Here is a 27,117-nt window from a genome sequence, read left to right as displayed (position 1 = left end):
TAAGCTCTAGAGAGGCCTTATTGGATGGGGAATGATTGTTAAGCTCTAGATATTGGATGGGGAATGATTCTAGAATATCAAAATACTCATCAGGAAGTTCATGTCCAGTGTTGTGGAGAAATTTAGCTTGAGGAAATGGAACTTTTCTGATGGGAAGCCTAGTGAGTATTTGCCCTCTTCCTTCTTCCTCTTGCTGAGGGTTAGGATTCCGTCCTTGATTGGTGTTATATTGGCTAATATATATAATTATATATATATATATATATATATATATATATATATATATATATATATATATATATATATATATATATAGCTGCCGCCGTTTCTCGCAACCTAGCTTCCAACGCTTGCGATCGTTCCAGTCATCTACTTGTAGACCCCTATCTTCCATTGCACCTTTTACTTCTTGTCTCCACGATCTTCTTGGTCTTTCCTTTTTCCTGCGGTTGGTGGAGATCCACTGTAACATTCTCTTTGGCCATTGTTGATCATTCATCCTTTCTACATGGCCATACCATTTCAGTCTTTTGCATTCTATAGTTTCCAGGACGTCAATGTCTATGCCCATACGCTCTCTGATTTCAGTATTCCTTACTCTATCTCTTCTAGTGAGTTGGCAACATCTTCTCCAATAATTCATTTCCATTGCTTTTATTTTGGATGCGTCATTTTTATTTATTACCCAAAGCTCTGAACCATATGTAGCAATGCTTTCTATGATACTTTTGTATATCCTAATTTTTGTGTTTCGGGTGATGTGGTTGTTTCAAAGTATACTATTCAGTTGACGTATTGCTGAATTTCCTTGACCAATTCTAGTAGCTATTTCTTTTGTATTCCGACCATTGTTTGTAATGTTTACACCGAGATATTTATAGCTATCAGTATTTTGAATTTGTTTGCTTCCTAGTTCTAAGTGCTTTCCTTCACTTCCCACTACTACATACACTGTTTTTGATAAACCTCACTTAGTATATTCTTCATCTATTTTTCGTAACATGTAGTGAATATCATCTTGATCTTCTGCAAGTATTACTTGGTCATCAGCAAAATGCAAGCTGTACAGTGTATGGTCTCCAATTTTAACACCCATAGGTTCACATTTTCTTTTCCAAATATCCAAAACCCCCTCCAAATAAATCTTAAAGAGTGTAGGTGCAATGCAGCAGCCTTGGCGAAGTCCTTATCTTTTTTGTCACTTTTTGTCCAATCTTTATTACATTCGTCATATCATCGTACAACTCCCTTACAGCATTAATGTAAATCAGTGGAATATTCTTGTCTTCTAGCACCTGCCATAGCTTGGCTAATGGGACACTGTCATACGCTAAGTTGGTGGGTCTTCAGAGAGACATGGACGCATGCTTTGTATTCGACGATCGGTCTAACAAAATTTTTGTACATGTGCAACAAGGTTTTTGAGATCTTCTCCTAAAAGTGATATCCGGCCCTGGACATCGCAACAATTGAAATATTTAAATAATATTGCTTGAGTTTTGCTCAAGGCCGTAGAAGGGAACACTTGCCACAAACGACCTGCGGCCTGGAAGAACACCCACTGGCCCATTAGTGACCAGAGATCATAGAAGGCAAAGATTTCATTTTACTCGTGAACATGTTGTTTGGAATAATGACGGATGTGAAAGAATATTGTTCACTGATGAATCCAGGTTATGTCTTTTTTCTGATTAAAGGGGGAACAGAGTGTACAGAAAGCCTGGGGAACGCTACGCACAGTGTAACATTGTAGGGACTAGTGGTGTGGGGTGAGGATAATTTGGAGGCTCGTACGGAGTTAGAATAGATCACGGGCGGCTTACATCACACATGTATAGACATTTTAGAAGAGCATGTCGTACCATTTGCACCATTTATTAGGGATAATTTCATGGTTATGCAAGATAAAGCCAGGCAACACATTGCAAGAATTGTGCAGCAATATCGTCAGGAGGTTGGGATTCCTGCCATGGTTTGGCATGAAAGAAGTCCCGACCTCAACCCAATAGAACATGTATGGGACATCGTAGGGAGACAACTATGATAACTACCTAACGCACCAAACACATTAGATCAACTGTTTTTGTGATTAGTGGAAATTAGGGATCAAATTGATAAAGATGAAATAAGAACGGTAATTCTCAGTATGGGAGATCGTCGTCAAGCAGTAATAAATGCCAGAGAAGGCTTCTTTAATTTTCTTAAATTTTTTAATTTTTTGAAAAATTTTCATTCTCTCAGTCATTTAAGAAGTTAGGTAGTTTTATTGCAATACATTTTTCGTAAAAAAAAAAAGAAAAGTTTTTTATTTCAGATGTTCTAAAAGCAACTTTAAAAAAAAAAACAAAACAAACTAAATTTTTTTCATTACGACTGAAATTATAATTTTAAAATTATACATAAATTTTGGCACACAATGTATATAATACTAGCAATTAATATAAATAAAACAAAATTACTTGTACAAACCAGATCAAATAGATAAGCACAACAACAACACTCTATATATAATACTCTATAATATATGATAAAGAACATGCAACAAACAATTCACAACAACAACAAATTCACATACAGTATGTTAAGTTTTAAATTAGATATACACCCTATAAATGACAACACTGCGCGCCGTCAATTTTCTACGAACCTGCTTTGTTGTCCCGTCGCTAATAATTAGTCATTATATAGTGGTTGTTTAAAGCGTTAACACCGTAGATCTTATTTGTTAGATTTTTACAGTTTATATTGACTTTTATGTTAAAAATTTCCATTAAATTAGTATACTTCTTGACTTTTGCTTGATTATTTCATCATAGAAAAACCATATTCCACTGAAATGGAGATGAGTTCATTGCTGGCTAATCAGGCATTATAATGGTATGTCACAAAATCCAATCAAAATTTATGTATAAGTATATGGGGAAAAAACTGATATTTTGATGTGTTTATTTTGATACTAGCTATTTACTTTTACATCTACATAGAATTAATATTCATTAATAATTGCTGTTTTGGACATAATTTTTACTTAATTTTCCCAAAAGTATTAGTTAAAAATATTGCATTGATAATTTCAAAGTATAATTCAGCGGCGACTAGGCCATGCGATTCTATAGCTTATATTAATTTTTTAATTGCTCATGTATTATATTATATGCATTGACATATGCCAAGCAACAATTTCATATCAAAAAAACTTCTTAACAGATCGTAACATCTTTTAATGAAAAAAATATGCAGTAAACAGATTTTTTAACCATTTATTAAAAAAAATATAACATACTAATATTGAATAATATGTTTAGGCAAAGAAAAGTACTATGAGCAAATCTTCAAAATAAGCCATTTTTGTAAGGTAATTAAATTTGGGGTATTTTGTGGAGCTGGTGCAATGTTTGCTACAAATCTAGAATTTCAAGGTGCATTTTTGTCACATCTGACAACGAAAAACTAGGCTACTTAATATATGTTTGGTATTTTTTCAGCACTAATATACCTATGTAGCATTCATTATAACTAGACCGGACCAATATGCAAAATTCATATATTGCATATTTTATGCAAATATCTAAGGATTTTGCAAATTTATACAAAAAATTGAACAAAATGCATAAATGTCAATTTATTTCGAATTGCGGATTTTAAATAATATTTATCTAACCAAAGGTATAACTAAGTAACTGGAATTTTCAATGTTCATTTTATATAAATATTTCAGTCTTCAATATTACGGATAGTACCTATACATACTACCTAATATTCCTGGTATTGTTGAGGCAGGTAACCAATGTTGCAAATCGTTTTGTTCTCAAAAGTGAAAGTGAAAACTTGTGAAAGTGAAAAAAGCATTTTCAGTTGAGCTGGTTTAATTTGTTAACATTTTGATTTTAAAATGCCAAAAATAACTTAGCACATGGAATGAACAGAGTTGCAGAAGAAATTAGAAAATAGTTTCCTTTTGAAAACTCTCTGATATCAAGCATAAAAAAGTATTCCTCAAATCTCCTACAAGAATTCAACTTATAAAGAAATGCTTCCAAATATTCCACTTCCACCAGAACCCATTCTAACATGATGGGGAACATGGTTGGAAGTTGCTTTTTTCTATTCAGCCTATTTCGTAGATTTAAAAATATAATTGATGCTTTAACGGATGACAGTTCCCAATCTCTGCTAAATGCTAAACAAATTTATAAAAACAAAATTCTTCAGCAGCAACTTTCATTCATTTAATCAAATTTTCGTTTGTTTCAAAAAACTATTACTCGATTAGAATCATCAATGTTGTCCTTGGTATTTAAATATTTACTATAATTAATTAAGTAGTACATTACAATATTACCTACTTAGTTTTTAAATTCATTTATATTGTTTTCTAATTATTAAAATAAACATAAATGTTTCCATTGACAGTTTGTATATTTTCTAAAAAAAAAACAAGCATATTTAATGCATATTTTCGGAAAGAAATACATATTTAATGCATACTTTTGGGTAAATTAGTGCATATATGTGCGCATATTTTTCACTTTTTTTTGCCTAAAATTATAAGTGTAAGATTACAAGTAAAGCATGGAAAGTCAGTAATACACACACAAAATATGATATCAAGCTAGAAAATTATGTTCTTTTTGTTCAAATACTGAAGTGGTACTAATGATAGTGTAATTAAATTTGAAATCATAATAAAAAATTATGGTAATTTTAATTTTGCCAGAGATATTTATTTATGTGGGTCTGTAAATTATAAGAATAAACTGTCATTCTAGAAGATTCTCAGCATATTTTAGACCAATAAAAATGAAATTGATGTTTTGAAAAATGTATAGAGCTGTTATCTCTTCAATATTATCAAACTTTTAATTATCAATAATTAAAATATTTCACAAGTAATACTTTATAACATAATGGAATTATCTATGACAAGATAAGAAACTATCACATATTTTCTGAATAATTACAAACATCTGATATGAATTTACCTTTTACAAAAAATCAGCTATATCAGAAGTATATTCAACTACTATCCAGTTTCATTATCTACTTAGACAAGAGACAGAACAGAGAGCAGAGAAAAAAAATGTAATAAGTTAAATATAGAAAATGAAAAAGAACTAGATAGAACCTGAAATCAAGTTAAACCATAAACTCTATTCGATATAACAATTTTATCAAATGGTAAAAATTAAATTAATAAACAAATATTGTAAATATGGTATTCAGATAGTTTAAGAAAATATTACATTGAGTATCTATAAACTCCATTTGCTTAGCTCGGACAAATTTTGACAGATTCATTGTCGGAAACCTACAACACAACAATTCCTACTTCTCAGTATTAATAGCTCAAGTATCCTGCTATTACAGACTTCTTTCTTTAAAAAAAGAAGAATTATTCTAAATAGTCGAAGTGTATACTAAACCCATCAAATTTTGGGTAGTATATATTTAAAAAATATATATTTAGTTGTTATAATTTAACATAACTATTTATTATATGGTGCAGATAAATAAATATTGATTGTCGGTAATTCGCAAAGTTCTATTTTATTTACTATTTAGTTTGTTTACTATTAATATTGGCTATGAGTACGGGTGCTTGGTTGTATAGTAATTTCCAGCCACTTTTAGTCTGTCAAAAAGTAACTAACTTCGCAAAAAAATAATTACTAAATTCACTAGACAGTTCGGACTGGGATTAGCGAACCGAGTTTATTAAAAAATCTATCATACAAGCATACATATACATATAGGTCCTGAGTTTTAACCTTGTTTAAGCTTATGCTTCTTCAAAGAAGGGGTACTCCTCTTTTTTTTTTCTAGTAGTAGCAGAGATAAAACATGTTGAATGATCTTCAAATGGAGAAGTAGTGGACTACTAAGGAGCTGGGGGTCAGAAGATGGCTTGTTTGTGTAGGTGATGTTTCTGAAGCGCACAAGAGAAATTTGGGTGAACTTTGCCAAGCATGCCAAGGATACATTAAATAAATAGAACAAATTTTATTAAATGAAGATGCCAGATTACTAAAGTAATTCAAATAATAAAGATGTCTTTAAATTTTTTTAATGAAACTGAAAGATTATGCTAAACTGGATAATAGTTATTGCAGTTCAGTATAATTTATGCATGAATGATGGAATTGGATGGATCCCCTTTTGAAAAACTACCTATCTAAGGAATTGCTCTAACAGCTAAAAAACAGGTTCCTATTTTCACACTCTTCTCCTTTTAGTAGCTTGTATTTATAAACTTAAAATGATTCATTAGTGTGTAAAAGTAAATTCTGAACATAGTTGTAAACAGTCACTAGAATACTAAATCTCCTTATTGGCACTTTTATTGGATTATTTTTTATTTATGTCATTTAAAAGTTAAATTTAAGATTGCATTTGCTCATATAGTATAAACTATTTATTTCAATACTTCCTCAAGGAACAGAAAAAATCTTATTGAAGATATCATAACCATAGTCTACTGTCAACCTCTGAGCTCTGCATACATTTTCTATAACTTACAATACTTAAGAATGTTCAAAATAAAATTATGAACATAAAATGGATGAAGATAGCACAGTGTGGAAAGGTCAGCCAGGCTAAATCACCCCTTTGAAATCTGCAAAAAAACCAAAATCAAAGCGAAACTGGTTACAGCACTATCAGTGTCCACTATTCTTAACTGAACAATTATGAGTTCTGTATGGGGGTCCATAAAGAAAGATTTAAAGTGGGGGCATAGTCTAAGGGAAAAGAAGCCAAGGAAGATCACCAACCTGTTATACAGATTTTATTATGAAATCCATAGGCAAGACTACTATAATCAATAAAAATAGTGGAATTTCAATATCAATAACAATTGATGAACTGACTGATAAATGACACATATGCCAACTTTTTGCAAACATTACAACTTGGCAAAATCAAACAGAAAAGGGCTCATTTGATAAGCAAGAAAGTACTTTTCCATCATTCATCAGGTACAGATAATGTACCTATTTAAAAAACTGTATTTTGAATTAGTGCCTCATTCACTGTATTACCTAGATTTAGCTAACATCATTATTTATCATCTGCTTTAAAACCTGGAAAATGGCTTACTGGTAAGAAATTATTGTCTAGATATAAATTAATTGAGGATGTAGATACATCAAGCTACAATGGAGGCATTGCTAATTTCAAATATTGTCATAAATGTGTTGAATATTAAAAATAAAATGTTTTTGTTGAAAAACTGTGTTAGGCTGTATGGTTAGGCTGCTGTAACAGATATATAAATTAAATAATTGTGAGTGTCTCCCTTTTAATATACAGCAGAATGAATTTTGTGGAGATATAATCTAGACTATGGTGAAACAATATTTAATTTGAATAATTTTAGATTTTATAATGGATTTTACCAATACAATAAGTACAAAAAAATCAATGGAACAAAACCTCACTCTGTAACATCTCCCTCAAAATCTCACAAACAAGATTTTCAAAACATGTATTTTTATGCTCACAGAGTGTCATGATATGTAGGTATATCTGAAAAAAATAGGTATTTTTGTTATATTTTAAACCAGCAAAAAAAAAGAAAATTTTGAACTAAATCAATTTTCTTAAAAAATATTGAATTTTGCAGGCACAACCACAAAACAAACATGATAATATTTACTGATTAATAGCCATATGTAGCGGAAAGAATATAGTTACACATTACGCCAAAAAAAACAGGTAGAAAAACAAACTAAGTAATTACAATTTTCAAATTGAACAAAGAAATACTTCCTATGCATGTTGTGGTAAAATAAAAGACATCAGTATAAATATAATGAAAAACTAATGGAGATGGATTGGAAATAAAACCAGATAGGAATATGAGATATTATCATTGTAATTAGCAACACTCTTTCCTTTTTTTTTCAAATATGACTTTATTACACCAAATTATACAAAAATTATTCTCCTTCTGTCTAAAAAACACTAATGTGTCAGCTGATTATGTTAACTTTATAATGAATATTATAGAAAACCCCTTAACTCCAGTATCTATTAATTTGAATTTTCAAACCTAACTCCCATCAGTTTTCATTGTCGTATCAACAGGTGATTGAGTGCCTTTATTGTTGTCAATTATTTACTAAATTAAAACAGCTCCTAAGGCTCTATATTATATACCTCTTATTAAGTGTCAAAGTATAATTTCATAGTAATTTTAGCAGTTAATAAATTTATTAACATCAATAAATGACTTTTTCAATTACTTAAATTTAGGTTTTTTTAAGCCCAAGAAGAACCTATTACAAATGTGAGTCTTACAAGTGTGGACATTTTGATGTAAATATTTATGCCCATATATTATGGAAACAAGAAGCTAGAATGGAGAAAGGCAATGATAAAAAGATATAAAATGCTAACATTTACAATGGACCTTCAAGCCCTATTGCTTGCACCAAAATCTACAGTGTCTACTATGTACTATAAATCCAAGCTAGCTGTACATAATCCTTTTTTATTTAAAACCTAATGATGGATGTTGTTTTCTTTAGAACAAAACAGAATGAGATTTAATATCTAATGAATCTGCTAGCATTATTTCTCATTTTGTGTTATCCTTCTTTCTTTGTCAGAAGATAAGGAAAAAATTGAGCTCTACAGTGACAAATGTGCCTATCAAAATAGAAGTTGTAATGTTTCCAATGCCCTATTACATATCTCTAGTAATAATGTTATAATTGAATAAAAATACCTAGAGGAAGGGCATACTCAGATGGAAGCTGATTGTATGCATTTCACTATCGCAAGAAGGCTGCAAAATAAGAAGATCAATATATCAGTCTACTATGTTCCCATGTGCCTCGAAGCCAGAAAGTCTCAACCTCATAATGTTCAGTATCTTCATTATGTTTTCTTCAAATATTTTGATAAACACTTATTTTATTAATGGGTTAGACCTGGAAAGAGTGTTGGTTCATCATGTGTTGTGGATGTAAGAGATTTAGATGTTCCCAGATGGTAAAATCCAATTCAAACTAAACTTTTCAGATGACTGGGAAGATCTTCCCTAAAGGAAAGACACCAAAGTTTACTCCTGTGCTCATCGAAAATCTTCCAAATATTTATGATGGAAGACTGATGACTAAGAAAGGGAAGTTTGATGGGCTACAAGATTTGAAGTCAGTTGTAGACAGGGACTATTATGAATTTTAAAATAATATTCCTCACAATCAACTGTAATTTTAATACATTATAAGTAAATACTGAATTGCAGTGTTTTATTATGTGTGTTTGTAACAATAAACAAAAAATTAATTATTATATAATTAATTTAATGTTTGACTCCTAGTTTCATTACTTAAAATCAAGGTAGAAAATCTTGTATCACCAATACTTGTAACTCCAAATATTTATTTATAGTATCAAAACTTCACATAGAGCTAACCCAGGTATAAATTTGATGTTTTACCAAAAATATTAGATTTTCATTATTTTTTTTATAATACTAGGTTTTAATATGTTAAGTGTCAACTATGAGATAACTAATAAATGTTCTAGGACACCAACTATGAGTTATCTACTAATAATGTAATGTGATTAAATAAAATTGTCATTTTAGGCCAGATTTCTGAAAATTGCTGTGGCAGTCAACATGTTGAACAATTTTATGTTTAAACTAGCTCCTGTAAAGTTTAAAATTTGACAAAAACAAAGTATTTGCAATGGAGTTACTACAAATACAATGATAACTTTGGAAGGTGAAATGATTGTGAAAAGTAATATATTTTAATTACCTAGGATCAGTATTACAAAGTAAAGTTGAGGAGTTAAAAAGAAAAAGGAACAACAAATGCATGTCATGGAAATGAGAATGCTTATATGGATGAGTGGAGTGATAAAAAACAATAAAATTAGTGGCCAAAATGCGAGAGCATAGGTTAAGATGGTTAGAGCATGTTCAATGTTGAGAAGTTAATCACCTAATATGAAGAATAGCTTTTCTGTAGGTACCTGGGAGGAGTGGGAGAGGAAGGCCAAAGAAGACCTGGGGGAGACACTAAGTAGGGCATGTTGCTAAAGGATATTGATATTATATGTGTGTGTGCCTGTGCATCCAAAGATTTACAGTACCAAATAACAAAACAAAAACAAACAAATACATTATCATTTTTAGACCTATTATATTTCATTTTGAATTGACTCATTTTAACACTTCTATATTTTCTAATAAACTTATATTATTATCACATATGTACAATTACTGTAAATGATATTAAACATATTAAATTCAAGTACTAATTAAAAAATAGGAAACAATGATATTTTGAGTGAATGTGTTCATCACTTCTATGTATGTGTTAACTTCTCAGAAAGTAAAATACTTTATTTACTAATCATTTTATTCTACTAATTTAACAATCTCCATCGACCATAATATGTACTCGACCTGAACTTTTATAAAAATAAATTTAAAATATATGTGAAATATATTATGTGAATATAAAAATATTCAATTAAGAGTATTGTGAGTCAAAAAAGAAATGCTAGGAAACAGATAGGTCATGATTGTAAAAAATATTCACTTTTTATGCCATGCCTTCCTGTGAAGCCTACAGCACATCAGGAAAAGACTAAGAGATGAAACTTTTTTAGTTTTTCAATGTATACTTACACTCCCAGCTAATACTAACAAATATATTTCTCTATAGATATGTTTAGATCAAATTTAAGCATTTAACAGAGCTTATAAAATTCATCTAAAGCTATTTTCTTGTGGCATTTTAATAGTATTCACTATTTTTATTGGGAATTAATTTATAAGTTGCTGTGTTTATAAAATCTAAATATAACTAAAATCTAATGATTTTAATAAATTTTAATAAAAAAAGATCTAATGATTTTTTATATGGTTTTTAATAAACAACTGGTTTGACAACTTTATGGAAATTTTTGAGGTGCTTTATGGCCTAACTTCAGAATATATGTGAATGTGGATTATGCTAGTTTCACAAGGAAAGGAAACCTTAAGATATGACCTGTTATCAAAAACATGAACATGGCAACACATTAATTTGAGTAAATTGATAAGAACACCTACACTTTAATTCTGTCATCCTGTGTTCCAATAAAAAGGGGTTATCTAAGATTGCCAAAATGCCAGAGAACATTCTTATCATTTTGCATATGGGATAATTTTATTTATGTAGTAACTTTACACCATCTGAAAACTTATGTGAGATTTGAACATCTCTGAACAGCAAGGGAAAAACAAAGATCACAACAATGAAAAATAAATAGGCTGTTCTAATGTACAACAGCAAGGAATTACAAGAAAGATAATGAACATGGAACAGGAATTCCTTCCATAGACCTAACATAAATAAGAGTAGCTCTAAAACAAATGAAAAATAAATGTCCTGGAGAAAATCAAACCACAACAGAATATATTTTATATAAGGTCATAACACTAGAAACTGCCATAAAAATAGTTTCAAGCAGGATACTGAAGAAAGTTTACAGAAATATTAAGTACAAAAGAAAAATCACATTTAGCCAGGTTAAGTGTAGAATGGGTTAGTTGAAAAAGTGCTTAAAATGACAACCAGCCATTGAGAACACTATGGAAAGTTTTTAATATAGAAAAATTTGATCTTTGTGTGGCTCCAAGCTATAAACTATTGTTTTATCACTGGAAACATCATTTTAATAATAACTATAAATATAATAAATTTCAGTTAGACCTTATTTCTGTGCAGAAAATTTATAATTGTTTATAGTAACAGGTAGTTAGTATTCTACCGTCAGTATTCTAGGGTTAATTCGAAAGAATAGATAAGAACACCTACACTCAATTCTAAGAGTCAATCCGGTGTACCGTTAAAATAGCAATCTTAGATTATCAAGCCGCTATTAAATAACTATGAACCTATTTTTAAAAAAGTGTAGATTCAAGCAAATTACTTACCGAGAAGTAATAATTTAAGTTCTCGTCTGGCATCTCGCTTGTCTCGACGGAGTTGTTTCTCAATTTCGGCGTTAATTCTCTTCTGTTCCCGAGCCTCATCTGACTGACAACACTGCATGGTCGTGGACTACTTGATGGGGCCACGATATTCATTCACGCCGCGTCCTACAATATCGCGAAAAACACACACCTACAATTTGACACTTCCCGCAACGGCCACGGCCACCATCGTAGTAAGCTGGGTGTGGTGATTAACTTTGACCACTGACATGCTCTTATATTCTCTTTAGTCCAGAATTAAATCTAGTTACCGTTAATAAGATTAAAGAAGCCTCTATGATGGCCTTCTAAGGGGATTAGCGGCCACTACGAGCCTTTGCTAGTTCTCTGCTGCACACAACTTGCACGATCCGATGCGGTTCGCGACGACCCGGCAACCCCGGCGATCTATAGCCACAACCACTCGTTAATGCACTCCTTCAGAACGTTCACCATTGCCACTGTCTGCTATTACACGATTAATTACACTTAAAAAACCTCCATTTTCACCAAGTGCAGCCGCCTATTGTCAATATGGCGCTGCCCCTGTACATTTCATGAATGAAATCACGCATGACAGGAAGTTTTGAAGCCATATTCCACTGGCGGAAAAATTGAATTGCTGATAAGAATTTTGTTATTGAATTACATCAAAGCATTATTTTTGTCTTTGCCATACCTGAAGAAATAAAATTTAAGATTATGGTAAATCCCCTAAAACATTAAATTATTGTAGACTCTATTTTAAAATTCAACGATAACTCTTATCTGTTTTTAAATATCGGCTCACTTAATTATCCACATTATGAGTAGGTATTCTACCTCTAGGATTACTTCTGAAATAATACTTTATAAAACTAATTTTAAAACAGTTTCTATTCTGGAATTTTATTGTACAAAAGTTTAGATATCTCTACATAATGAAAAATAAATTATCCTTATCTTCGTGAAACTATTCTATTTTCATTTTAATAATTATTATAATGAGCAAAAACAATTGAAAAATAAACTAACTACTTCAACAGCCATTTAGGAATAAAAAATATTTTTCCTATTTCCATAACAAGTAACATTCAAAACATACAATAATCACACAAATGAGTGATACATAAAACATACAATAATCAAACAAATTAATAATTAATCCGGAGAAAAATATCACTGTAATTAAATACCACTGACCGGTAAGTCGTAAGAATAAAACTATAATCTTTATTAATTAGAGTAGATTAATCCTTATTTGATTTTCTTTAAATATTTTAATTTTAATTATTATAAAGATTTTCTATCATATTTATTATAAAGACTTTCGTAAAATTATTTAAACCTGAATGTTAGTTTGATCACATGAGCATCGAATACCGCCTTGGTAGCGTATGTGAAGAATATTCTGAGATCTAGTAATACTATGACTTCATATTATACTTCCTAATATTACTTATACAACACAATCAAGATATAAACTAAAATCGTTTTATTGAAAGGCTTGTTATTAAATTACATTGTAACTATTTATCGTTTTACTGCAACTATTTTTTTTATATTTGACCATAATATCTACATTTAGATATCCGACGTTCTATCTGGTAAACTGCAACGAGCAGTTCTGAACAACTGCAGAAAATATCTTTAAATATTGTATTTACATGGGATTAAACCAAAATTGATTGTAATAAAAATTACATTTTACGTTTATTTTGATGTTTCGGTTTTCGCTCGGGAAACATCAAAACAAATTTAAAATGTTATTTTTATTACAATCAATTGTGGCTTAATCACACATAAATATGATATTTAACTTAAACACGACACAAGAAAACAGTTTCAGAACCTGTTTAGAGTTCGATTCTGTAATATAAATGATTTTGTACATTTTTTTTAAATTAACTTACTTTACGATAACTATAAAAATTCTGAATTTTGTGAAAGAAATATTAGATACAATATTTTAATTTAGATTCAAACTGATTCAAACACTTTTATTCTGGTTAGAGTATTTCAGCGCATCCTTGTTTGTTCCTAATCATTTTATTTATTAAGAAGTGCTACATATGTTATAACTAAGAAGGCTAAATTTTTATATTCCACATTGACATAATTTTTTGAATGATTGACTTTGACTTTGACACAAGTGTCCTTACCCTTTTTTAAAAGTAAGGTTAACATATTGTTACCAATTTTAATATATTAATTTAGAAATGTCGAAAAAACGTGGGGCCAAAAAGGGAAAAAATTTGGATGAGGATTTTGAAGACACTTCCAGTATTATTAGCGAAAAAGAAAAAACAAATTCAAAAGCTCCCAAAAATAAGACTACTAAAAAAGGGAAAAAAGGAAAGGATGATTGGAGTGATGACGAGGAAATTGAACAAGGTTGGTTAACCCCCTATAATGATCACTCAAAATACCTCTATAATTCTTAACATTTAGTATCTAAATATATAACTACTTCCTTTTAAGGCTTATTTTATTTTTAAGGAAGAAATAATTTTACGTGATTATTAAGCATACAATAAAATTAACTCAGTAAAAAATATTATTATGTAAAGTTAAACATTATAATAATTTATATAAATTGTGATTCATCTATATAATATAATATAAAATAAATATATTAATGTGTGTGTTTTAGGCAAAGAAATTAATCAATCTGAACCATCTGAAAGTAAACCAGTAGCCAAGAAAAAGGCCAAAAAGGGTAACTCTAATTTAAAATACTATATAAGTATACTTAACCTTCATTTATTAGTTATTAGAAACAACTATAAGGTGATGTATTTACCATTTTACTGCTTCTATATTACTGTAAAAGAAAGAATAAACTTTTTCCTGGTGTGTAGAATAATTTAATTTAAAGTAAGCAGTAGTGTATCAGAAATTGCCAACAGAAACTGCTGAGAATAATATGAAATTGTCTTAATAATAAAAAATCTAATCAAAAAAATATCAATAGATTTTGCTATTAATTGGTGTAAAAATATATATATTATTGTTGGTAAATAGATGGATCTGGGATATGCGCAGTATGTGGGAGGAGCATCTAGAAGGTAGATAAGATGCCAGGAAACAGGGAGAAGAAAATCTGGAGAGTAATAAAAATCATCCAGAGTTGGAAATTTTACCAGATGCAATGCAACCTAAATATAATTTTGAAAAGCCAATTACTGTTTTCTTTCCAGGGAGGGAATACATGGGAGTCAAATAAAACAAAACTAATAAATGGTAGATCATGCTCTATATGGATGAATCTAAAACCAATAAAGGAGTTGAAGCAGGAGTATACTTCTACTTATTTCTACTTATTGAATAAATTGAATAAGTATATATATTTAACCGAAACGGCTGAGAGTTTCAATAATTTCGTCAATAAAAAGTAAATGTTTGTTGCAAAACGTAAACAATTCCGTTAATTTCACTCACCAATTGATGTCTATGTGTGTTGGGAGATCACAAAAACCAAGAGCTCTAAAAGATATTTAGACTTATTATAGACCACTTTATCTTTAGAATGGGTCGAAAATGAATTTGTCTCAAGTATAAAATCCTTTTTAAAATCAAAAAAACTTCCCATGAAAGCATTGTTGCTTGTTGACAATGCGCCCTCACCCTCAAAATCTACAAAATGATGACAATTGTCAGATTTTTGCCACCGAATGTCACAAGCTTAATTCAGCTGTTAGACCAGGGAGTCATAGAGACATTATAGAGGAGCATCCTTAAGACATCTGTTATTACATGAGACGAATTAATCCAAAAGTGTTCCCGAAATTCTCAAATCTTTAACAATGAAACATGTTTATTGGTGAGCTGAGTCGTGGGCCAAGATCAAATCTTTAACTTTGGAAAAATGCTGGAACAAACTTTTTGATAAGATTTTGATTGACGATCCTGAAGAAGAAAAGGTAAAGATTGGTAGGGAAACGACAGAAGAAATTAAACCTTTACTCACAGTATTTTTTAATACCAATACTTTGATCAAGAATAATATAAAAAACCATGTTATTTTTAACTGAAATTCTTCCGTTAAAGAATGTAAAGATAACAAAAACCCATAATCCACATTACTTGGAGTAGTATTTTCAAAATGAGATAATAATATGATAAATATTATTCTATAACTCTCGACTCTACACCAGATATTAGTTACACAGAACAAATAATGTTTGTAATTGAGTCTGTGAACACTACTGATAATAAAGTAGATATTTTTAAATTTTTTCTACACCTTTTTCCAGTAACTATTATGTAATACCACTGGAAAAGCTCTCTCTCTCTCTCATATATATATATATATATATATATATATATATATATATATATATATTATATATATACAGTAAAACCTCTGTTAACCGAAACAGCCTCCCCCCAATTATTTCGGTTAACAGAGGTTTTACTGTATATATATATATATATATATATATATATATATATATATATATATATATATATATATATAGAGAGAGAGAGAGAGAGAGAGCTTTTCCAGTGGTATTACATAGTTACTGGAAAAAGGTGTAGAAAAAATTTAAAAATATCTACTTTATTATCAGTAGTGTTCACAGACTCAATTACAAACATTATTTGTTCTGTGTAACTAATATCTGGTGTAGAGTCGAGAGTTATAGAATAATATTTATCATATTATTATTATCTCATTTTGAAAATACTACTCCAAGTAATGTGGATTATGGGTTTTTGTTATCTTTACATTTTGTGACATTCCTAAGGTGTTTTGAAATAACTGGATCAAATTTGGCCAACATCTCCACTGTCCTTAAAAAATTACCATTATCTCTGTAATACAATTTCGGATTAGTCCCTCTAAATGCCAAATTTTTTGACTTGCTAAAAATCAATTATTACAGCAATCAATATGTCATCGTTTTTTCTCTCGATTGTGAATATGTTGTTGTTCCATGTCAATAGTTCAATTTTTTTCCAGTCTCATCTTTAACTCACATCACAATCTAATAGAATTTACTTGTTGCAGAGTATTTTCATGCTTATTAAGGTAGTCATAACAATGATGCCAATCAGAAAATTACATGAAAAACAAAAAATATGATTTTTTTATGGAATTTTTTATGAAGTATTATGGAATATGAGAGTCACACGTGATTTACATTTCTCCCTGTTCACTAAAGTTGTTTTATAATATAAATGTGAAATATAGCGATTTTAAAATTTGTTACTTGTTCGGGACAATTTTCTACTAATAAATCAATATATCTTTTTGTTACAATATTAGGCCAAGTACCTGGCTCATCTAGTGCGATTTAAGCAGAATCCTATTCCTCTTTACCCTCATCTTCACATTCAGGTCCACTGGGAATGGAACTGTTTGATAATGTTGATGATGATCTTGCCATTCCATTGCCTTTATCTAGTGTGAAATCCATTGATTTAGTGTTTGTACAGTCATTAGTACTGTTGGATGTGAAGAGTTGTGTGTGAGTTACCAAATGTCATATTTGAATCAAATCTTTTTGTTCGGGCTCAGTTTTTTCTGGTTGTCTGAAATATTTTCTCAATGTTTCCACCTGTTTAGAGATTTCCTCTGTTCTTCTACTCTTGTCTTATCTATAGAACTCACCTGACTGTCTTTTAGTCTTTCTGGAAGACATCTAAGACTATCCTTTTAAAAAAGTTAGTTAAATTATAATTACTCCCCTCAAAAAACCCCAGCTCTTACAAAATTTTGTGAGAAAATTTTATTTTTTCATAGGTAGTTTAAAACAATTAAAAATAAAGTTTCAACATTCTGTAATTATTTGTGAAATAAATAAACTGAACACGTGACAATGAGCATTTTTAAAAAATTTCTTACCTAAATATTCTGAAAATCACATCCTGAAAAACATTTCATTCATTCATAAATAAGTTTAATCAAGAGCTAGTATTTAAGACATTTTTCTTTAAAATGCAAAACTGGGACAGGGGATAGGAGAGTTAGTGAACCTGAACCTTAGCACATGACATCAAATGAATAAAAGAAAGTTTTATACTTACCATAAATAATACACTATACAGCTCTGTTCATTAAAAAAAATCAATTAAAATTCATTTTCACTAACTTTTAATTTTTCCTTACACTTATTTCGATTGTGTTACCAATATTATTATTTATTACATGTTAAATCGAAACTAAATGGACATATTAAAACAAAAATGGTTTCCATCACTTTCCCGTTTATATACTCATAAAGTTGCAGAAAAACTGCAGATGCAGCATCCCTTTAACTTTGCCGAAATAATTATTAAGTTCTAATGTACAAAGCATAACTGTATCCTTGGACCATTGACTTGCGAGCCGTGTGCCACCATGAATAAGCTGATGTCAAAATCGCTGATAAGCAAAAAACCTTTTACTATTGCCACTTCTATTCTTCCACTTGGCTCTATTAAAATGAATGTTTTCAAAGGGTGAAGTACTTAATTCCTCACTCACTTGACTAAACTACTGAAGCATTTAAACCCGATAAAATGATCTGTCTTATTTATTTTCTACTTTATTACTAAACTAAAAAATTTAAATTTGAAAAAGGCACCAGTAAATTTTTGGAACAAAGAAACTTAAAAAAATCTAGGGGGATAAAACTCCATTACTCATCAATAAAATCATCGATTTTGTTGAAGCCACTGCTAAGAATACACAGATTTTTTAAAAAAATTATCGACCAGTCCTTGGTTTATAAACTGTGGTAGAGATTATTTAAAATTTGGTGTGTTACAAGATCTCTTACATAAGTATTCCATTTTATTAGAATACGACATTTTATTTTATGTTGTTATTAATATAGTATTTAAAATAAATTAAAAAGATATTTTTTATAGGTAAAGGCAATAAGAATGATGACTGGTCAGACAAGGAAGAAGTAGATATAAAACTTTCAGAAAGTGAAGGGGAGTCAATACCTGTAGCAGTGAAAAAATCTACTAAGAAAAATAAGAAAAAGAAAGATGATTGGTCAGATAAAGATGTTGACATACAATTATCTGAAAGTGATATTGAAGAGGCACCTAAAATTGCTAAGAAGTCAGCTAAGAAAAGTAAAAAAAAAGATGATTGGTCTGATAAAGAAGATATAGAAATAGAAACTAAATTAAGTGAGAGTGAAGAAGAACCAGCCCCAGCTATTGTTAAAAAGTCCACTAAGAAAAATAAAAAGAATAAAAATCAGGTATTAAAGTTTAGTAAAGTTTTATAATTGACAAAAATATTAATATTTAATATAATTTTCTTTTTCATATTCTTTCTCCCTTATGAGCATGATCATCAACTGCTGGATATTTATCAGCAATTCTTTCCAGTTAAATTTTACTCCTTATTTGCTGTATGTGATAAATTGTGAGACTTTTTTGTATTTTGTAATAAATATCAATGATAAGGTGTTTTACACACGATGTAATTAAGTTATTTAATAAGCTGATATTTATTCTATTCATCATCATCATTATTCTCAGCATATTCCACTGATTATGGTGCAGCATCCCTTACATAGTCATTCTTTATTTCTGTCCACTCTTGTCTAATATTCGCTTGTCTGTGTCATGTTGTACCGGCTTGTTTCCTTATGTCATAGTTCCATCGAAAATTTAGACATCTTCTTGGTCTCTTGGCGCCTCTTGGATACCACAGTGTAATTTTAGTGAACCATCTATTGTCAGTTCTTCTCGCCTTCTGTCATTTGAAAGACATTTAAACACACAAAGGCAGATAAATTCTGTGGATTACATCAGTGACCTTGGTTTTCTATCTGATCCATTTTATTATTTTTCGATCTCTCTTTGTTATACATAACATGCATCGCTCCATTGACCTTTCAATGACTTATAAGTTTCATTATTATCTCTTTCTTTAGTGTACAAGTTTCGCAGCTGTATGTCATGATCAGGAGTATACACTGATTGTATGCTTTTTTCTTTATGTGCTTTATGTGGAGTGTCGTCTTCAATTTGAATATAACTGCATTTCTATCAAAAGATGCCCAAGCCAGTTTCATTCTTTTGTTGATTTCTAGGAGTCAGGAGCCAGATTTATATATTAATTGCCCCAGGTATACATAATTGTCTACTAAATGCAGTGTTGTTTATTATTACATCTTGGACATCCACTAGCTCATTGTACATGGTTTTTGTTTTTGTCAAGTTCATTTTTAGGCCAACTTCATTGCTAGATTCATTTAGGTCGCTTATAAGTTCTTGTAGTTCTGCACAATTATTAGCAATAGGAACAATGTCGTCTGCAAATCTTAGATGGCTGAGGTATTCTCCATCAATGAATAGGCCTTTGTACTGCCAATTCATTTTGCTGAATATATTTTATAGAGTTTCAGTGAAGAGCTTTGGTGATATTGCGTCTCATTGTCAGACGCCTCTGGTAGTGGGAAATTCTGGAGTGTTTTCATAAATTTTTACCTTAGCTGTTGCTTATCTTTATATATTTATTAAAGTCTGTATGTATGGTTTGTCAATGCCTTGGTTTGTCAAAGCTTCTATTACTGCCTTGAAAAATGAAAACCTTCATATTTCATATTCTTTAGCTCTACTCATTAGTTCTCAAAGTGTATGGATATGATCTAAGATACTGAGTCCACTTCTGAAGCCAGCTTGCTCTCTTAGCTGTGCAGCATCTAATGCATTTGTTAATCTGTTGTTGACAATCTTTGTGAATATCTTGTATATGATTGCTAGTAGACTTATAGGGCTGTAGATTTTGATATCTTCTTTGCTACCTTTCTTATGAATGAGAATTATCTTTGCTGTATTTCAGTTGTATGGTATGCATCTTGATCTTAAGCAGTTCATAAATATACCTGCTAAGATTTTCCAGCTGCTTTACCTTTTTTCATTTTTTAATTGTACATTGTCTTGGTTACTGATTACTTCTGTAAGTGTTTCAGGGGCTTTGTATAGTTCACTGTAGCATTTAGTCACGAGTTGTATTATTTCATTTTTGTCTGTAAGTCTGGAGTTTTCGTTTGGTAGAGCAATGATTTGCTTCTTTCCAATGATTAATTTTTTTCTTGTTTTCTTATAGTTTTTTCTGTTTTCGATTGCATTTTCTACCAGTCTTTCATTGTATTTTCTTATTCCTCCTTAATATTTTTCCTGATTGTCTTACACTGTTCTGTGTATTGTATTCTCTGTATGTTGCTACTTACTGTCATTTCCATTCTTTATTTTAGCTTATTTTCGTTTTATCAGACAGTTTACTATGTTCATTTTGTTGTTGCGGGCCTCCGATTTCTTTGGCACTATTAAGGATGATTTCCATTAATTGAAATCTGTCGATTTGGTCATGTAATCTTTCATCAATTGTCCTTTGCTAGTGATCTGAGTTTTATTTTAGATTGTTAATATTTATACTGGTTACTGTTGGTTTTGTGATTAATTTTATTCTTTCTAGTTAGATCTAGAACAATTTTTTCTCTGATTAGTCTATGGTTGCTGCCTGTTTGAAATTCATTTATTACACTGACATCTTTTATTGTAGCAATATTGTTGGCTAGAGTTAGAATGAAGTCAATTTCGTTCTTAGTGGTGCCATTTGGTGCTACCCAAGTCCATTTTCTGTTCGATCTTTCTTAAAGAATGTATTTGCAATAGGCATGTTTTGGTAGTGTGCAAAGTGAATCAGTCTTTCTCCCCTTTCATTTTTCTCACCAACTCCATACTTTCCCATGACTTGTTCCTTGTTGTTTCTCTTTTCCACTTTGGCATTAAAGTCATTAATTAAATATTTGAAGTGATTTTCATTGTTACTGTACTGTACATACTGTACTGTAGAGTTCCTCGATTTCTTTATCTGTGTGAGTAATAATTGGGTATATATTTGTATAATTTGTAAATTGTATATCTTTAATAATTGTGAGGTTAAGCTAGCTACTATATCCGAGATACTAGTTATTTCTACTACTCTTTGTTTCCATTTCTTGTAGATTAGGAGTCCAATACCGCATGTCTTGCCCGTTGATGTTCCTCGGTAGTAGCATGTGTTTCCTGACGCTAATTCCAATAACTCTTCATCTTTCCTTCTTACTTCGCTGGTTCCTTTGACCTCCCATTTTATATTTTCAGTTTCTTTTTCCAGTTCTACAAGTCTGAATTGATTCCATTTGGGCTTACGGATAATGAGGGCCATGACTTGAATGTATCTTTCATGTTAGGGGTTGTGAGGCGTACCTTACAACACTGCATCAGTTCGGGTTGGTAAGGATTCGCTGGTTTGTTCCGATTATAAGGCGATGAAACCCGCCATTCATCCTTCTTCTACTATATAACGTACTCCCATAATACGCCATAGATTGTCGGGGATTACGCAATTATGTCTTCGTGGACATAGGAGGTAGGATTCGTTGGCATCGCTGGCTGACTTTTTAAATCAGCTGACCCATTCGTCACTATCACTTAGGCATTTACCGGAGAATTTAATGGTTTGTTCTTACCAGCAAAAGAACAACCCCTCCGATACCTATACCAACGTTTAATCCCCATTTAGTCTATTATTTTAATTGAAATCATTTATTTCTATAATTATTGAATTTTTAATATTTTTCTTTTAAGGTACTTGATGAATCTCAAGAAGATGAGGAAATGGAACCAAAAGATGAAGGTTTTAAGGAGGATGACGTAAGCGAAGAAGAAATTATGAAACCTATTAAACAAGACGAAAAGAAAAGTAAAGGCAAAGAATCGAAGAAAGACGAAAATAAAATTGATATAGAAGTTAAAGTAGAAATTAAGGAATCTAAAGAGGATTCTCCTATAGTAGAGGAAAAAATAATAGAAAATGGCAAAACTGAAAAACATAACAAAGAGTTAGAAAATAAAAATGATAATGATGTAGAAGACTTAACAGAAAAAATAAGTACTACGCAAATAAGTGATGATAAATTAGAGGAATCTAAAGAAAAAAAACTTACGCATAAAGAAAAGAAAAAAATGAAGAAACAACAGGAATACGAAAAACAAATGGAAACCATGTTGAAAAAGGGTGGACAAGGACATTCTGAACTAGATAGTAATTTTACTGTATCACAAACTCAAAAGACTGCTGGACAATTAGCCGCATTTGAGAATGCTGTAGATATAAAAGTTGAAAATTTCAGTATTTCTGCTAAAGGTAATGACTTATTTGTGAATGCCAATTTATTGATAGCTCAGGGCAGACATTATGGTTTAGTAGGACCTAATGGGTAAGTAATAATTTTAAGTTTATGAGTTTTTGAAAGTAAATTTTTTATTTAATTTTGCTACAATTTATACCTGTTTTTTATTTCATAGAAATGTGAAACAAAAACATACATATCATAGTATTTTTCATACAAAAATGCGTGCACGTTATTCAAGATTTATGACGTCAGAACCCCATAGCGTTTCCAAAAAAATCAGAATAGTAAGTAAGTGAGGAATTTTTAAAATGTCAATCATTTGTCAAACTATTATATTAACAGTAAATACACTTAGTTTTAAGATTACTGCAACACACTAAAATACATAAGGAAACATTTTAATACAAAATTATATATTCTAAATTTTAAACTTACCACTTTTAGAGCATTAATAGTAAAAACGTCCTGCCATTATTTCTTGTTCAAAATAATCTATCTTATATGAAAGCTTATCAGCTTTCTACAGACTATTTAGTTGTTTTGGCTTTTAAAGTTATTAATCTAAATTTAATATGTATTTATAAATACAATTTATTAATATATAATGTATTATGATGAAATTGTGTAAGAAATCAAAACATAAACAAAATTCTTACTCTAAAAAAGCGGCAACCCTTTAAAACAATTTTGCCACACGCTGAACTGTCAAAAAATTTGAAGTATTCCCATATCAGTTGCGTACAATTGTCTAATATATTACATTAAAATTATTATTTTGTGGAATATTAGACTTAAAGAGTTATTTCATAAAATTTATATTATTAATAATAACAAATGTTTTTGGATATTTAATCAATATAATTCTAAAATTTCCAATATAATGATAATTAAATTTTGTCAATATTATACCATGTTGACGCCTATGAAAGATCGAGCAGTTCCGTATGGGTTTCGTATTATTAGCTGTGTTAGGAAAATTTGAACTCTAAGGTTGACGTTCTGGAAATTTTAAATATAAGTGACGTCACTTTATATAAATTGTGACGTGCAAACATTTTTATATGAAAAATACTATATATTACTACTTATAAAAATATTTAATAAAAATATATCGTCGTCAACTCCTTGTATCTCAAAATTAGCATATTTTGAGAAATCACGTAAAAACTTCCCATAGTAAAAAATACAGTGGATATTTTAACGAATTTAATTATTGTGACAATTATTAAATTTAAAGAAAATAAGGTTTAATTTTTTTTATTTTTTTAAGAAGTGAGATACGAGTTTTTGAACTTTATATGGCATTTTATTTCAGGATTTACGAGGTTTGGTAGTATATTAATATCACTCTTTCGTTTTTTTTTGTTTTTCTTTTCACACACAGCAAAAAACATGGCAGAAGAAAAATAAAACGTTTGTTCTTATAACAAAATGAAACAAACATAAATATTCTTATATGAAATAAAATACACATAAGTATTGTCTAAAATAGTACTTCAACGAGTCAGTTTCAGTGTCCTTTTTTAAATGAGACCGCGTTTGAATAGTAGAATTTTTGGGTTCAAAATAATACACGAATGTACATGAATATTTCGAGAATAGCTGCTGAAGTATTTTAACTCCCTCTACACCTTCAGGCGCACAAGCATTTTTCCAATCTTCTCCACTATCATGGCTGTCGAACTCTCCGACTCACTCTTTAGAGTGTGAATCTGGATCCTTGATATTATCATTCCGGTCATTAGCAATATCACATGAAAGCAGCCGGATATTTGGTAAAACTCTGGCATTGGGATTGTCAATAGCAGGATCACTTTTCGACTTTCCACTGCTGGTTTGACCATTCTTACAGCGAGGCAAGAATGGTCAATGAAATTCTAAAAATAAAACGAAAGTAACACTACCCAAATTATTATTTTTCAAAGAAATCTCGTAACTCACTATAGTGAATAGTTGTTGATTACTAGACTTGGGCAAATATGCAAAAAAGTGAAAAATATGCGCATAAATATGTACTAATTTACCCAAAAATATGCATTTCTTTTAGAAAATATGCATTAAATATGGATTTTTTTTAGAAAATATGCATACTGTCAATGGAAACATATATTTAATAGCGGTATATTAATTAATGTTTATTTTAATAAAGAAAACAATATAAATAAATTAAAAAACTAAGTAGGTAGTTATAATGTACTAATTAATTGTAATGACAGTAGTAAAAATGTAAAATACTATTCCCTAGAATTATAGAAACAGTAAATGACTAAATTTTTTAAAAAATTGCCAATAAAAACTGATAGCTTCTATCTGTGTACATATATTTGTAAATTGAGAAACTTCTTTCCACATCAATGGATGTAATGGGACATATTTTAAATTCCAATGTACTTGGCTCTAAATCTATTTCTCCGCACAAATTACCGACAAGAACGTCACCTACCTCAATAAATTTCTGAAAACCATTGTTGTTTTGAATTATTGTTTAAAATTTTTGAAAAATATATTTTCCAGTGTCAAATTTTGACAAGCCGATCTAATTTCTTTCCTTCTACCAAGGACTACTTTGATGATTCTAATTGAGTAATAGTGTTTGAAGCAAACTAAAATTTGATTAAATGAATGAAAGTTGCTGCCGAAGAACGTTGTTGTTATAAATATGTTTAGCATCTAGCAGATATTGGGAATTTTCATCCGTTAAAGCTTCAATTATGTTACCCATCGGTTTGAACGGGTTCTGGTGGAAGTGGAATATTTGGATTTCTTTATAAAGTTGAATTCTTATAGAAAATTTAAGGAATACTTTTTTATGCTTGATATCAGGAGTTTACAAAAGGAAACTTTTTTCTAATTTCTTCGGCAACTTTGTTCATTCCATGTGTTAAGCAAGTAACGTGTATTAAATTGGTATAAAATATTTTGTAAATTTTGTTCTGCCTTGACCATTATATGGTGCAGCATCGGATAAAAAAGCAATAATTGATGGCTAGGAACAGCTGCAGGAAGGAAAAATTTTGATATTTCTTGTACAAAACGTGATATTGTTGCAGAGTTGGTTTTTGATGCATGGAATTAGATAGGATTTTGGTAAGATCTGATCGCTTAGGACACCAATCATTAAATGAACGATATATCCCTTTCAGACCTGACTTTTTCTCTGCAGAAAAAAAATATTTTTCTATTGAATCTTCTTAATGGAAGATTGTAATAGGCTAAAATCAGTAAGTATATGAAGACAAACGTGGCAAATGCCTATTGCATATACACCGATGGCTCCAAAATGAAACAAGGCTCAGGATGCGGGATATACTCCAGATCACTGAACCTAAGAATAAAGTGGGGTATGGGCAAAAATGCCATCGTAGTTCAGACAGAACTGACTGGTATCTCCATAGCCGCAAAAGAGATAACCCAAAAAGGTATAGCAGGGAAAACTTTATTGATCTGCACAGATAGCAGACAAGCGCTACTAACCTTTAATAGACCACGTGTCACATAAGGTTTAGTAATGGAGTGTCACGAGTCACTAACTCAAGCTTCGGATGGTAATACCATCATCCTGAGGTGGGTTAAAGGACACAAAAGGAATAAAGGCAACCGCATTGCTGACCAATTATCTAGGAAGGCGGCAGGCATAAGATTCTTAGGACCTGGGGATCTTTTTGGTTGGTCAACTACAACAATCGCGGAAATTGTCAAATGCCACTACCATACGCAAACCGTAAAAAGATGGGAAGAAGGGCAAGGATGTAAACTTGCCAGGGTAACACTAAGTAACCTTGAAGAGTCAACATCAAAGAAGTACTTGGGAATGACTAGGAAAAACCTACGTTTGGCAGTTGGTTTTTTAACTGGTCATTGTCAACCAAGCAAACACCTTCACACACTGGGGCTAGCAGACACACCTCTATGTAGGAAGTGTGACCGAGAAGACGAAACTGTAGAGCATGTCCTATGTGAATACCCGGAGTTATCGTTAATACGAGAGTACGCGTTCGGCGAGTCCTGGCCCACACCTGC

General features: G+C 30.5%; 2 protein-coding genes across 9 annotated transcripts in view; one reads left to right on the top strand and one right to left on the bottom strand.

The window, feature by feature from the left end:
- Positions 1-12,553, bottom strand: part of Galphaq (G protein alpha q subunit) — a 69,509-nt gene extending 56,956 nt beyond the window's left edge. For 3 of the 8 annotated variants that reach the window (XM_072535135.1, XM_072535141.1, XM_072535139.1), the window contains exon 1: positions 11,942-12,550. In XM_072535135.1, coding sequence (XP_072391236.1) covers positions 11,942-12,059 — 118 coding nt within the window. In that variant the 5' untranslated portion in view covers positions 12,060-12,550. Of the gene's footprint in view, positions 1-11,941 lie in introns of all 8 variants that reach the window. The other 5 variants (XM_072535140.1, XM_072535136.1, XM_072535138.1 and 2 more) reach the window with 5 other exon arrangements.
- Positions 12,554-14,112: 1,559 nt separating this feature from the next.
- The window catches only part of LOC140443732 (ATP-binding cassette sub-family F member 1), a 42,904-nt gene continuing 29,899 nt past the window's right edge, over positions 14,113-27,117 (top strand). The window contains exons 1-4 of the mRNA XM_072535126.1: positions 14,113-14,353; positions 14,613-14,678; positions 18,818-19,164; positions 22,550-23,181. Coding sequence (XP_072391227.1) covers positions 14,179-14,353; positions 14,613-14,678; positions 18,818-19,164; positions 22,550-23,181 — 1,220 coding nt within the window. The 5' untranslated portion in view covers positions 14,113-14,178. The remainder of the gene's footprint in view (positions 14,354-14,612; positions 14,679-18,817; positions 19,165-22,549; positions 23,182-27,117) is intronic.

This window comes from Diabrotica undecimpunctata, chromosome 6 (genome assembly GCF_040954645.1).
Source record: "Diabrotica undecimpunctata isolate CICGRU chromosome 6, icDiaUnde3, whole genome shotgun sequence".
Taxonomy (NCBI): Eukaryota; Metazoa; Arthropoda; class Insecta; order Coleoptera; family Chrysomelidae; genus Diabrotica; species Diabrotica undecimpunctata.
Note: the sequence above shows the minus strand (reverse complement) of the source record. Positions and strands in the feature narration are given on the sequence as shown.